Source organism: Anastrepha obliqua, chromosome 2, assembly GCF_027943255.1.
Source record: "Anastrepha obliqua isolate idAnaObli1 chromosome 2, idAnaObli1_1.0, whole genome shotgun sequence".
Taxonomy (NCBI): Eukaryota; Metazoa; Arthropoda; class Insecta; order Diptera; family Tephritidae; genus Anastrepha; species Anastrepha obliqua.
Genome location: NC_072893.1, coordinates 13,835,351 through 13,850,560, shown reverse-complemented (window position 1 = coordinate 13,850,560; position 15,210 = coordinate 13,835,351). Strand labels below are relative to the sequence as shown.

The window sequence follows — 15,210 nt, the reverse complement described above, 5'->3', positions numbered from 1 at the left end:
CCACCTTAAGCGTAGTTGCGGCCAACATTTGAATGAAGTCATATTCAAAAAGTAAATGTCAAAGAATGTCCTTTCAAATAATAAATAAAGGTTTTGAACATAATTTACATTTTTGTTTTTTTTTAACTATTGAAAAAAGCACCTCATGATTGATCACCCTATAGTTAGGTAAGCTCTTCCCGCGTTATTTGGTTCTATGCCTCCATCAACTATTTTTTTAGTGATGTTGCGTCAGTTACAATACCTCGTCTAATGCTTCTTTCTAAAAGATCCAGAACACGTTCTAAAGGTGAATTTAGTTGCCTGGCTGCGTAATATACTACTGTGTCCAAAAAATAAGGTGACATTGTATTTATTTTGAAAATTCTTTATTTATTCTTCCAAATCAATTTCATCCCCTTCAAAGTAATCCCCTCCCGACACAATGCACTTATGCCAACGTTTTTTCCAATTTTCGAAACACTGGTTGTAGTCACTTTCCGGGATGGCCTTCAGTTCCGTCTTCGTTGCGGCTTGAATCTCCTCTATCGTGTCAAAACGGTGTCCCCGGAGCGGTTTTTTGAGCCTGCTGAACAGCCAGAAGTCGCACGGTGCCAGATCAGGTGAATACGGTGGTTGCGGAACGATATGGGTTGAGTTTTTGATGAAATGATCACGAATTACGAGTCCAAAAAATTCAATGTTTTCGGTACCAGTCGAGATTTGACGCGCTTGAGGCCCAAAACATCCTTCAAAATGGTATTGACTGAGCCTTTCGATATGCCAACATCATCAGCAAGGTCTCTAATCGTTAATCGACGGTTTTTCAACACCAAATCTTTGATTTGTTGGACGTGAGCTTCGTCAGTTGAGGTTGATGGTCGCCCAGGACGCTCTTCGTCTTCGACACGTTCACGACCGGCTTGGAACTCACTATACCACTTGTAAACATTTTTTTTAGACATAGCCTCATCACCAAAGGCTTTCTGCACCATCCTCAACGTATCCGAAAATTGATTCCGCAAACAAAATTTAATGCAAATTCTTTGCTCAACAAATTTCGACATTGCAAAAAACGAGAAACTCACTTTTAGCAGCTCACAAAACGACGCGTATCTCAAACAGTAAATGAATATTTCACATGAAATTTGACATAGATGTCACTCACAGTACTACCAACCTAAAAAAAAAAAGAATTCTCCTAATCCTTCAAAGCGCGCAGTTTAAAATCAAATGTCACCTTATTTTTTGGACACAGTAGTAGAAGACGTTCTTTGAAACTTAGTGCAGTGTGCTTCTTAGGGTCATTCTCTTTTTGGAAAACCCAATCTTGGCTAAAACCCGGTTCAGAGTACTTTCAATAAAGATCTTCTTTCCAACACCAGATGCAGCTAGAGCTCCCCAAATCGTTACGCTACCACCTCAAATCAAATATTTCATTTCCAAATCCGCATTGGAATATCCATTGGCTCCAGGTTATCACTGCTGGTGAAAGGATTTCTTTTTCCACAAAAATCTGCTAGCTTTTATGTTATTTACCTAGACAAAATTCATCTCAAGTAGCGGCAGGCTAATCACCTACCCTGTCAGAAATCAAAATAGATTAACGAAACCAACGCAAGACTGGACTTGTCAAGGCCCTATAGAAAAGAAAGATTTAGCTAGGCTGTTACTCTTGACTTAAATAAATAAATAAATAAATAATTCAAGATTGATTGACTACACAAAAGCATTCTCTGTTGAAAAACAATAATGTCCCAAAATATTAAAAAAAATTAGTTGAAATGTGTAAAAAATTGTCAATTGGACATTTTAGTATGCTTCTTAACCCATTATGGTGTTAGTGGTAGTCAGAGGCTCGAAAAAATTATGATTTTCAATAATTTTTTTTAGTCAGTTGCATTATTTTAGAGAAATAAAAACATACCATTAATAGATCATGTTTCGACTTTATTTTAGCAAAATTTCAACAAAAATATTAATAATTGTAAAAATTATAGCTGTTTGTGTGGAGCCCGTTTCTCCAGAAGTCCCTTGCGGTGATCATCACAAGTCCTTGAAGAATCAACTAAAACCAATCGGACAAGACAAAATAGTGTTATTAATAGATAATCTTGTGCCTGATCGAAGCTTTTTTTTAAATTATCAATAAGGTGGCTCAGGAAATAATTTTTAGATTTTCGCGAAAAAAACCGACAATTAATTGTTTAAAAAAACCGAAATTTGTGAAAAAAAATCTTTCGATCAGGCATGAGTTTCTTATGTTTTCAAAAGTAGTATAAATTTTACTGAAATTTACCGATCAATTTTTAAGTTACACTGATCACCAGTTCAAAAAACATAGTTTTGAGAAAAACAATTTTAAAGTTTTGTTCTCTGCTCCGAAGCGCCCGCGTGCCCTTTGTTAATTGTTGAATAACTCGAAAAGTGTTTGTCGGATTCACTTCAAATTTTCACAGAAAAATTTTAAGATTATTATTTATTTATTTTTTTTATTGACTTTTTATTATACTTTCATTATGGATTTATTATTAAACTTTAATAAAATGCAAAAAAACATTAAATTTTTTGAAAATTCTGACTACCCCTAACCCCTTACAAGATGAATTAATAAAGCGTTAAAATTTGTTTTTTTCATGGCAGAAATAGCTTTATTTATTTATCAATAACATTAAAAGGAAAGCAATGAAAAAGTTTGACGCTTTGGTTTTTTTTTTAGAAAAGAGTTGAAAAGCAAAAGAAGTATTATCCATCGAGAAAGATTAATGAATTGACTCCATCAAAACATTTTTTTTTTGACAAAAAGTGCGTACGCTTTACTCTGTTATCATTTTTTAAAAATTAGAGTCAATAGATTCAGGCAGCTTCTTCAGTGGCACGCGGTCAACGGCCATAAAAATATTATTTTCACTAATGAGAAAATGTTTACTGTTGAAGAAGTTTTTAATAAGAAAAACTTCTAAAGACGTAAAAAATGTTGTTCCAAGGATTCAGCGTGGCCACCATCCAGCCTCCGTAATGGTTTGATGGGGAGTGTCTTGTAAAAGCATTGCATCTCTTCATTTCTGCGAAAAAGCGATTAATATCGGGGCAAAAGTGTACCAGAAGGATATTTTAGAAGGCGTGGTGAAACAATTGTGCAGTATCCCCTTCAATGCACAGCGTTGGATCTTCCAGCAAGATTACGTTCCAGACCATAAGCCCGAAAGCACCCACAAATGGCTAAAAAACAATATAACTGGGTACATAGCCGCATAAGGTTGGCCATCTGGATTCCACACCTGAACCCATTGGACTACAGTTTGTGGTTAGAATTGAAGAACAGAGCCTGTTGAATATCTCACAGAAATTTGGAGTACCTTAAATAATCTTTGGTTCGAGTCAATAACCATGGAAACCGTGCATGCTGCAATAGTTGAATGGCCTAATCGTTTTAAGACGTGTGAAGAAGCAAATGGTGATCGCTTCGAATGAAACTTAAATTGTTTTTAATATTTACATGATTAAATAAAACTAACTTCATTAAAAAAGAATTATAATTTCATATCTATAACCGACTTATCTTGTACCAGAACTTATACTTATTTTCGCTGGTTTTACTTTTTTATTTATTATTTATTTAATTCATTATTAATAATTTAATGAAAAATGTGAGTATTTCTCTCAGATTTTTTACATTTGGGTATTTGGAAGCTATGAATTCTATTAGATGATACATAAGTATATAATTTCTAGCCTTCAAATAATCAAAAATGCTTCATCCTGGAAATTTGTGTGTATCAGTTAATTCCGGCGTTTATGCTCGACGCTTTTAAAATAAGTCGTTTTCATAAAAACACCTACTTAACGTATAACTGGATTTCTGTTCCTTCAATTACACAACCACTTGCTATTTTTCCACTAATTCCTAAATTCCTAATTCCATTTCTTAAATTAATATTTTCTTTCTTCCAAAATTAACAAAATAACAAAAAAAAACTTAATTAAACTTAATTTTTTTTTTTCGAAAGAACAGTATTTTGAGAGAATATTTTTATTTAAAAGCACAGCTTTCTCCACAATAACAAACGGTGAGCGAATTGTCACGAGCAAGCGACACGAACGAAGGCAGCAACAAACGAGCGTACGAACAGCAGTGCAGGCGAGTAATTGAGCGGCTGAGTGGACGAGTAGTGGCAGCGCCAGTGTCATTGTAAGCCAGCTTTGTGTGGCGTGCAAAGGCAGAAAATTTTAACCGAAAAGAATTTTTAGATTAATCAGTAGCAAATGCAAAGCAAAATTTGTGTATATTAAAATGTGTGTAAATTGAAATAGAAAAGAGCCTAAATTAATCTATCAATCCATCAAAGAAAATATAAATTAATTCATTGGAAGTTGGAAGGCTTTGGTAGCGTAAAGTGTTTTCGTAATTTTTTCCACTTGAAAAAACTTCAACGAGTGCGTCAGGGGAAACGGAAGAAAGTGAAGTAGCAGTGTGTGTTAAGCAGTAGGCGAAGAGAGCACAGTAATTACATACTTGCGACCCAACCTCATTGTGTTGAGCAACAACAAATACTAGTATAACAAAAATTTTCAAAAGAACAAAAACACAAAAACAAAATGTCTTAAGAGTGCGCACTCAGAATACGGGTAGCAGCGTGTGTGTGTGTGACGACGACTCTGATATCGCGAGTTCGGTCTGACCTTTTCAACGACTCCAAATCTGCTGCTACTGCTGCTGCCCTCTCTGCACCCATTATGTTATTTACCTTGTAACCGTTATTGATGCGTGTGTTTAATTTAGTTGCCTGATAAATTATCGAATACCTTCTTCGTATGGTCGTAAAGCAAGCAGAAAGTGAATTTTTTTCGACGTTGTCAAGGCATTTAAAGGAATCGCAATCGTTTTTTTTTTTTTGTATTTTATTCTACCAGTAGTTTGTCCTCTTTATCCTGCGGAGGAAAGTTTTCACGCATACACACGCGAAATCAGTGAAAAAATGGTAACGATGACTTCAGAGGTGGACAAAACGCAAACTACAATCGTCATGGCTGCCAAGTCTGCTGCCGAAAATGTTGCTATCACCAACAATTCAATGCAGTCCGAGGAGTTGACACAACGCCATCACAGCACGCTTGAGGGTGTTGATGGTGTTGATGGTATTGCAGGGACTGGAAATGCGAATAGCGTCACAGGCAATAATATTAATGAAGCAAAAGCGGCGGCCAACGCACCACCCACAACAAACCTAGCAACTACAGTGACAAATTTGAAGCCTTTAGAGTTGTCAAGTGTTACGATATCCATTGAATTGGCTAGTGAAGATGAGTCCTCAACAGCTGCAACACCAGCTAGTGGCGTGGAAGCGTCTGTAAGCATAACTACAGCACCAGTCACACCAGCCACACCAACCACACCAACTACGCCAACCACACAGCAAGCAGTAACACCCAAAGCGCCAACTTCGCCCATAGCTGCTGTAGCGGCTGATATACCTACAGCCACCGCCACAGACACAGCCCCGATGTCCCCAACAGAAACTGCAATAGAGTTAGTAGCAACAACAACGCTGGCAAACACTGTTGCTGCTGTTAGTGAAACAACTGTTACTGCAGCCATAAAAAGTGACAGCACAACCACAATAAGTGAGTGCATTGTTGCCTGCAGTAAGGAAAATAGCAACAATACCGACATCACAACAAGTACCGCAACGTCGGCAACACATGCGACCTATGTCACGCTGGTCACTGGCGCAGGCACTTCGTCTACAGCCGCATCCACCGCCATCACTACAGCAGCATCGGTAACAGCAACAACGGCGTCAACGACAAAAGTGAGTTTCAGCGTGAATAGCGCCACAAATAGCACCACAAGCAACAGCACGTGCACGTCCAGTACGAATAGCACCAGCAGTGTGACGAGCATATCCGCGCCGGCTGCCGCAGGTGGTGGTGTCACTGGCAATGGCAGTGAAAGTGGCAACAGCGCCAATTTGAGTGTGGGCGGCAGTCATCATCATCATCAGCATCAGCATCATCATCAGTCTCAACATCAGCAAAACAGCCAGCATGGGAAGTCGTCAGCCGGCAGTGGCAGTGGTAATGGTGGTGGTGCCGATGGCTCGCACAATTTGATGCTTGGCGCAAAAGCGTCACTAACAGCAACTGCAATATCAAATCAACCGCTACAGCGTCGTAACGAAGATGCGCCCAATATTCTGGTGTACAAAAAGGTAATCAAATAGCTGAGTGGGAGAAGCAAGAAAACGAAAAACAAAAAAAAACAAAAACGATACACGACAGATCAAAACTGTTTAGGGATGCCGAGATGTCGATAGTAGATAACATTCGGTTATGACATGCGTGCATAGTTATGTGTGTGTGTGTATGTGTAGTGGTGTACAGTAAACAAAAATATTCAACAGTTTCATTAAGACCCATTCCAAGTGATAAAATCAAATGCTTGAATAGTGCGCATTCGTCCTTCAACCTTTGCCTTCTCCGTCGTGTTGTCGGAGTCAGCAAAACAATTCAAGGCGAAGACTGTGTAAGAGTGATGGACAACAATGGGTAACAACCCCTGTCAATGTTATTTTTCTATTGAATTTTATCATTCAATTACCGGGTAAACTTTAGTATTTCCAGTGGGATAAAACTTTATTCAAGAATTTGTATTAGAAAATATTTTTTGGAAAAAAATTTGAAATAGTGATGATTACGGCAAAAAAGCTTTATCGCGGCTACATCTATGAATAATTTTAATCTCAAGCTGGAGTTTATGGGTATTTTTTTATTATACTTTCGGTTGAACTTTTATGCCTAATCCAATATTCTGTGGTATCGTGTTGTCGCAGAAAGACGCCTGCGAGAGAGCATCTATAAGAAACATCCAAATTTGTTGAAAAACAAAAATTTCATGGATGCGCGTTTGGCCAACGAATTTAAAAGGAAGTGAGCTAAAATTAGCAGAGTCTCTTTATTAAATAGGATCGAAACCAATCAAAGAAAGTCGAAAGAAAACCGAGAAATGCCAATTTAGTTACTAAAATCGTATGGAAGATTTTATCGAGGGCTTTAGAGAAGTCCATGTAGATCGCATAAATTTGGTACCCGCTCCGAAAGCCTGCATAGCAATCTTGAGAAAAAACTGATAAGTTAGATAACGTAGATCTTGCGACTACCAAACGATGCTGTCTAGGACTAAGCAGACATTTTACGCTAAAATATAACTAGCCTTTGAGAACACATTCAGAGAGTTTAGAGACAGCAGATAATTGAAAAATTAATATGTAATTAGCAATATCGCTCTTATTGCCGCTTTTGCAAATTAGAGTGACTGAGGTCAGCTTCCAATCATCGACAAATATTCCTTCAGTCAAGGATAGAGCGGCAATTTCTAAGCAAAGTTATAGAAACACCATCGACATCCGATTGAGAACAGTTTTTAATCCTTAAAAATCCTTCAATGGTATCATCATCTGAAAGAAAAAAGTGAACCGAAGTCAACTGTAGAAGACAATTCCCTCAAGAAATTATGGCGATTGCCTGCCAAATGTTTTTCCTGAATATCTTCATCAGATGAGAAGAAATCAACGAACAAGTTCGCCGCATCACTGACAGAGGAAGCAGTAACGTCCTTATAAAAAACAATATTTGGAATCACCAGAAGCATTTTAAAGTCTTCAATACATGGTGAAGTCCAAAATAAACAAGACTGAGCAAAAATAGAAACGACAGGAGCTTTGTTCTAGTAACTTCGAGTTTATTTATTCAAAACAGTTCTCGCTGGTCTTGATACACCGTTTTGAGCGATCTAAAAGTTTTTCGAAAGCGTGTTTCAGGTCATTGACCGGAATGTCCTTCAAGATATCGGTACAAGCCTTTGGATGGACTCTACGGACGCAAAACGTTTTCCTTTCATGGCGAAATGCAATTTTCCGAATAGGTAAACGTTTTAGGGAGCCACATCAGGTGAATACGACGAGTTATTGATGGTTAAAATGCAATTTCTAGTCAAAAAATTAGTCACAAGAGTAGAATTGAGTGGGAAAATTAGGCACAGGAGTGCACAGAACATTCGTCAGTCCAAATAGTCAGTTAAAATGCGATAAATCGATGATTTGGAGATATTCAACTCCGATTCCATTGTAAGGATGATTTCGGTTCATTTTTGGATAAATTTACGAACAATTTCGATGGAGTTTTCGGTGATAACCAATTTTGTTCATTGCCAATCTTCTCTGAAACATGTAAACCTCTCATGAACTCTGGCATGAGATAGACAATTATCGCCACAAACTTTTTTCATCAATTCAGATGGCTCGGTAAACATTTTACTGATTTTAAATCAAAATTTGGTAATAATTCTTTGCTCGAGACTCATTTTTGTACCGATTATACAAGCATTCTAACACTTTAGACGCAATAACTTCGCTTCCAATAAACCGAATGTTACCAAGCTATCACTGGAAGTCAGCTAGGGATGTAACTTCCAACGCACTAACTCATTAAAAAGATGGCGCCATCAAAAACTGTTTGAGTCGGAAGACTGATTTGTCTTGACTTCGAATTCACTTTATTTCGCTAGTATATTTTTTCTAATGGTAATGTACATAAGTTGAGTAGGACCTTATATAGCAAAAATGTATGTACAAGATGTTACAGTAAATTAGAAACGAATATAAGTAATAGGCAAAATGATTAAAATGAGAGCGCTTAATTGGTATGTGTGTATGTATGTAATATAAGTATGCATTGAGTGTAAATGACTGTAAATGATAACAAAACGAAAGAAATTGCAAAGTCAAAGTGCTGGGTTCTATTCATTACAGCGGTTCCCAACAATGCCCGTCTTGTTTATTTTGGACCTCCCCTTGTATCTTTGTCAATATTACTCATACGACCTGTCGACTCAGTCCTAAAAATTTTCAAGCTGTTTGAGAAAATTATCACCACTCAACTTATATGCATTTTGAATTAACCTTCTGTAGCGCGTAATAATAACTGAAAAACTCCGCCATACCCAAGACTCCAAAAACTAAGCCGCAGGTGGTTTAACAGAAATTTTATTCCTCCAAATATTAGGATTAAACCTTGCCCTTTGTACGATATATTTATGAAGAAAACGTACTTTAAGAATTCATGAGAAAACTACCAAAGTGTCAGAATTATTTTTATAAAGAAGGATTTGAAAATTTATTAATAGACTACAGAAGATATGAGAGATTTTTTCTTAAAAAAATTAATACTTGGAAATGAATGGAATGAAAATGAGGTTTGAACTTCGACCTCATGAGCTTTTATGTTCACTACTCATCATAGTGCCCGATCTATACCCAGTTCCTTTAGTAAACCTGAGCTAGAGCTGGGTTGGGCTGAGCATATGTGCCTTTTTTCTGGCCTCATCCGGCCAAGATATCTCATCCATCTTCGCGCTAAAGCATCACACTCGAGAAGGAAATCTGCTGGAATCTCCGGGGCTGGTTCCAGAAACTACAAGTGTCAGTGGACCATATATCAATCCTGCGCAGATGGCTACACAATCTGAGTGTGACCTCTCAGACCTGCATATAGGCATTCTCAGTTTGTCCTTAGGGAGCATTATGAGTTGCGCGTACTTCTACTTTGGTAGATTGAAGGACTTTATAAAACAACTAACTTTCATTGTGAAACAACCAAGAAACTTAATCAACTTAGGAATACTAATAATTTTTTTTATATATATTCTGAAGCATAAACGAAAAAGAAAGATTTAAATTTTGCGATTCAAAAGTTTTTTTCCACTACACAGATGGAGGCAATCATCGAGAAGATGCAGGCAGAATCAACGGGTGTAGCGGTGCGTACAGTAAAAGCATTTATGAGCAAAGTTCCCTCGGTGTTTACCGGTGCCGATTTAGTCGCCTGGATACTAAAGAATCTCGATGTTGAAGATGTGACCGAGGCACTACATTTTGCGCATCTACTTGCCTCGCATGGCTACATTTTTCCCATTGATGATCATCAGCTGACAGTGAAAAATGATGGCACATTTTATAGGTAAGTGGAAATGGATGTACTACTCTATAAAAGTGCTCTATGTACGGCAAAAGATTTATTCGATTAAGATATGCATTATTTTAAAGCATACTTTTAGGCAGGTTACAGCTGCAAAAGCTCATTCATAGCTTTAAATAAGCAGGAGTTGCTTAAATCAAGTATAAATATTTATTTTTTATTTTAGATTTCAAACACCCTACTTCTGGCCATCGAATTGCTGGGAACCCGAAAACACCGATTATGCTGTGTATCTGTGCAAACGTACAATGCAGAACAAAACTCGACTGGAATTAGCTGATTATGAAGCGGAAAATTTGGCTAAGCTACAGAAAATGTTCTCACGCAAATGGGAATTCATTTTCATGCAGGTATGCATCGACTTAGTATGCAATTGTCTTTGAATTAATCCCAAACTCTAATTGACTTGTATCGCTCAGGCGGAGTCGCAAAGTAAAGTGGCGAAAAAACGTGATAAACTGGAACGGAAGGTACTGGATTCGCAAGAGCGCGCTTTCTGGGATGTGCATCGTCCAATGCCTGGCTGTGTAAATACCACCGAAATCGATATTAAGAAAGCCTATCGCCGTGGTGGTCACGGTTCGGGCACTTCCGGCGGTGCTGTGGCCAAGAACCCTGTCGAACAGGTGACGCGCGTGATTGCGCTACGCAAGCAGAAACTCGAGCGACGCACAATCAAGGTGTCGAAGGCGGCAGAGGCGTAAGTTATTTTTTGGTATTTTTTTCTTTTTTAATCTTAAAGCGATTGATTCCTATTGTAGAGAGTGAAAAGTACAACAAAGTAATCGCGATGAAATCTGAAATGAATACTAAACAAACTAAATGTGTTCTGAGTACCCTAAAAAACCCCCCATGTTGAGAAATTTTCTATACACGAATTCCTGCAGAGATATAGCGAAGAAATTTTGAGCATGGAAATATTCGTTGCAGCCGAATAGGTTGGTGCATGACTAACATTTGGACTGCATGGGTTCGAACCTCCATGCATGAATCACCAAAATAATAGAAACAAGTTCTTTCTAATAGCGGTCGCCCCTCAGCAGGGAATGGCAAGCCTCCGAGTATATTTTTGGCATAAAAAAGCTCCTCATAAAAATATCTGCCATTCGGAGTCGGCTTGAAACTGTAGGTCCCTCCATTTGTGGAACAACATTAAGACGCACGCCACAAATAGGAGAAGGAGCTCAGTCAAACACCCAAAAAGGGCCCTGAACCCTAAAAAGCCTCTGAATAAACTAAGATCCCCCTAGCAACGCGTATTGTCAGTCTTGTTTCAAAGGTCAAAATTTTTTATCTTGTGAAGTGGTAGCCGATTTGCCTACGCAACAAAACTGCAATTAAAAGAGTCAAATATGTTTTGAAGTGAAGAGTTTTACCCCGATTTATGAAAATTATGCATTTCTCATTTTATAGAGGTTTCGATACTCGGTAAATATAACGAAATTATAGATATAACGAATATTAAATAAATATTAGTTTTGCCATAAGTTGTGTTATAAGTTAAGTCCCTTATAGATATGAAAAAGATATGAAATTATAATACTTTTTTTTAATGAATTTAGTTTTATTTAATCTTGTAAATATTAAAAAAAAATAATTTTCATTCAATATGGTCGCCATTTGCCTTTTCACACGCCTTAAAACGATTAGGCCCTTCAGCTGGATGTTGACGTCACGATTTGAACCAATGATTGTTTGAGACTCTCCAAATTTCGGTGAAGTCCTCGACAGGCCTTGCTCTCCAATCCTAACTACAAAAAGTAGTCCAATGGACTTAGATCCAGACGGCCAATCTTTTGCGGCTATGAACCAAGGAATAATGTTTTAGTCAGTGCTGTGGGGGTTTTGCTTTATGTGTTGGAGCGGAGTCTTGCTGAAAGATGCACTTCTTCTAAGACATGCTCTGGTACAAAACACTCCGCATCAAACCATTACGCAGGCTGGATGGTGGCCACGCTGAATACGTGGAACAACATTTTTTACGTCTTTAGAAGTTTTAGCATAGATTTTGTCGTTTGCTTTGCTCATTTATGAAAGCAACATTTTCATGACCGCGTGCCTCCAAAGAAGCTGCTTGCATCTGTCTAGTTTTCTTCAGTGGTGTTGTCAAAAAATTACCAGTTGAGCGGCAGAGGCCTTTCATGTGGAGATTGCTCTGGTAGATATGTACATTCATTTCCCTGGAATATGACTTTGTGCTTTCTGAGAGGATTTCTGCGAATCCGTTCTGGAAAGTCGTTTTTGGCTGCACTGGTTCGAACTACGCGAGGATGAACTCATCTTTTTCTGTCTGTCACTTCAAATATTTGGGAAAAACGATTGGTCGAGCGTAAATCTCTCTTGCACTTTTACCACACTTTTGTAATGCAATCACAGCAAAGCGATTTTTCTTAGCTTCCATGAGTAGACAATGCATAGGAACAAGAAAAAGACAAACGGAACTTTTTTCTGTGGATTTGTTCTCGCCGTACGCATTGTAAAATTTGTCAAAGAATTAATAGCAAGACTAAGTAAAAAAATATATGCGAGAGTTTAACAAGCCTTAGATATCAAGAAAATGTGTTTATCAATAAGATAAAGTGAGCTGTATTGTTATAGGTTAGCAAAACGTTATATGTAGGTGATTTTCTTATAAGCTTTTCGCCGTTTACCTATATGGGGTGGCCCAAAATTAAACGCCCCATCGGAAGGTTAATCATTTTTGCAAACGGCTTCTCATCTAATTATCATATTATGTTTGACATTTGTGAACAGCTGTAGTATACAAACAAATAAGCAACGGGTCGCTATAAACTCAAAATAAAGATTCCCATCACTCCAAAGCATTTTTTTATTAAGTAAAAAGTTTATCAGAAACAAATTAATTACGCGCGATGTAGTTCATACCAAAACTAAGTCGGTTAACTGAGCTATTAAAATTTTGCATTAAACTAGTTATTTTATTATTGTACATACATAGGTATTAGTAATTAGAAAAAGTCGATTATTAAAAAATGATAAAAATATGTATTCCTTTTATTCTTTCTAATTCAGTCTGGTTGCCTACTACGAGCAATACAATGAATTCGATTACTTTATTACATCGCCAGAGCTACCCAATCCCTGGCAAACAGACAGCACTGAAATGTGGGATGCGGAACGAAATTCGTAAGTACTTCTGATTAACTGCATTGATAAATTGATTTTTTTCATAAATATTTGTATATAAAGGCATCCATAGAATTGCATACAGCCTCTCCTAGTCTTCTAGTTAAGTTTTTAGAGCAATGAAACTTCAGAGAAATGGATATGTATGTGGTTGTTGTAGCAATTTATCAAGCCCTGCCGAATGGTCGACGTCATTACCTCTAAGGGTAGGCCTAAAAAAGTGCTGTTTCGATGGCGTCGGTTCAAAAAAAAGGGTATTAGGATAGTGGGTCTAGTGGAGATAGGTCATTAGTATCGTCCGGATACCTTCAAATGCTGGGCTTATAGTCTGTCAAATGGAAACAATTCAACATTTCAAGCCCATTTTGCTATTTCCACTCCACACTTTGTCGTCTTCGATGCCTTTGTTGTTGTCTTTTGTTGTCTATTTCTGGATTGAAAAAGCCATTCTTAAACAGCCTCGGGCCGTTCGGGGACGACAAAAGAACTATAGGGTCTTCGAATTTATAGAACAACACCCAACAAAGGATGCACATCGCACCCACATAACTTACAACTCTGAGGGGGCCCTAAATTCTTATGCATTAGAGCGTTAAAAATCTTTTTAACTCATTCCAAAATTCAAAATTTTCTAACATTATTTTTTCTCATCCACAGCAAAGAGGTTCCATTGCGCCGCGTCAAGCGTTGGGGTTTCAGTTTACGTGAGCTACTTAACGATCCAGTTGGGCGTGAACAATTCTCGAAATTTCTCGAAAAGGAATATAGTGGCGAGAACTTAAAGTATGTCATGAATTTTAATTGTTGTCTGTTGCAGATTTGTATACTTCAAATTTTTTGACAATGCAATTTTTTTCACACTCCGAAGGTTCTGGGAATCGGTGCAGCAAATGAAGACATTACCGCAATCTGAAATCAAGGAAGCAATACAGAAAATCTGGCAAGAATTTCTAGCACCCGAAGCACCCTGCCCAGTGAACGTCGATTCCAAATCGGTGGAATTGGCACGCGAGGCAGTGAATGCGGTTAACGGTCCAAATCGCTGGTGCTTTGATGTGGCCGCAGCGCACGTCTATCATCTCATGAAGAGCGATTCATATTCCCGTTATCTGCGCTCGGATATGTACAAAGACTATTTGAATTGCTCGCGCAAGAAAATCAAATCAATACCAAATTTATTTGGAGTGAAACGTTAGGAAGCTTAGGCAACGGCTGAAATGAAGCTGTACCTACATACGCCTGTGTGCACAATAATAGCAGTGGGATGTGTGGCAAAGTTTTGACTATTTATTATATTAATTTTATTATTATTTTTTTATATTTTTATAAAAGTAATATACAACTTAAAATTTCAAACTTTATGCAAAACTTAAAAAAATTCAACGAATTCAACGAATTTTCATCAATATTTCAAATTTTGTGATCGGAATTTTTAGAACTTTGTAAAAATTTCGAGTAGGTAGCTCTTTTGGTTTGTGTATGAAAGAGGGCCAGTTGGAAGTGTTCCGAAAATCGCTTTGATTATGGACAACTTTTGTTTTTGCAGTCTTGTGCATTTTCTCTATATAAAAAGACGTCGGACGTTCATTATATGGAAGAAAATGGATAGCAGCGTCAAAAAAAAACATATTCAAAAATGAACGTGAATTTTACGCCTCTTGCAGTTTATTATATTTTTTATTAAATAAAAGAACTTTTTTTGCTGCAGTCTTGTGCATTTTCTTCATATTAACTTTATTATACAAGGTGGCACAAAATTAATCATCCTTTTTTTTTTTGAACAACCTTTTTATTAAATTAAAAAAAATACTTTTTTTTGCGGGCGGTCTTGTGGATTTCTTCCACATGAAACAAAACACAAATAATAATAAAAATCCACCTGAATTTTAAGCCGCTTTTAGTTTACACTTTATTATACAAGGTGGCGCAAAATTAATGATCCAACTTTTTTATTAAAAAATTTTTTGCTGCACTCTTGTGCATCTTCTTCATATAAACTTTATTATACAAGGTGGCGCAAAATTAATCACCCAATTTTGTTTTGGAATT

The 15,210-nt window shown here is 37.3% G+C and overlaps 1 protein-coding gene across 1 annotated transcript; it reads left to right on the top strand.

Annotated features, from left to right (window-relative positions):
• The first annotated feature begins 4,240 nt into the window (after positions 1 to 4,240).
• LOC129238471 (regulator of G-protein signaling 7) lies at positions 4,241 to 14,404 on the top strand. Its single transcript, XM_054873497.1, has 7 exons — positions 4,241 to 6,191; positions 9,749 to 9,996; positions 10,181 to 10,364; positions 10,434 to 10,714; positions 13,048 to 13,161; positions 13,819 to 13,944; positions 14,030 to 14,404. Exons 1-7 carry the CDS (start codon positions 4,959 to 4,961, stop codon positions 14,355 to 14,357), a joined length of 2,514 nt encoding a protein of 837 aa, XP_054729472.1. The 5' UTR covers positions 4,241 to 4,958; the 3' UTR covers positions 14,358 to 14,404.
• Positions 14,405 to 15,210: the final 806 nt, after the last annotated feature.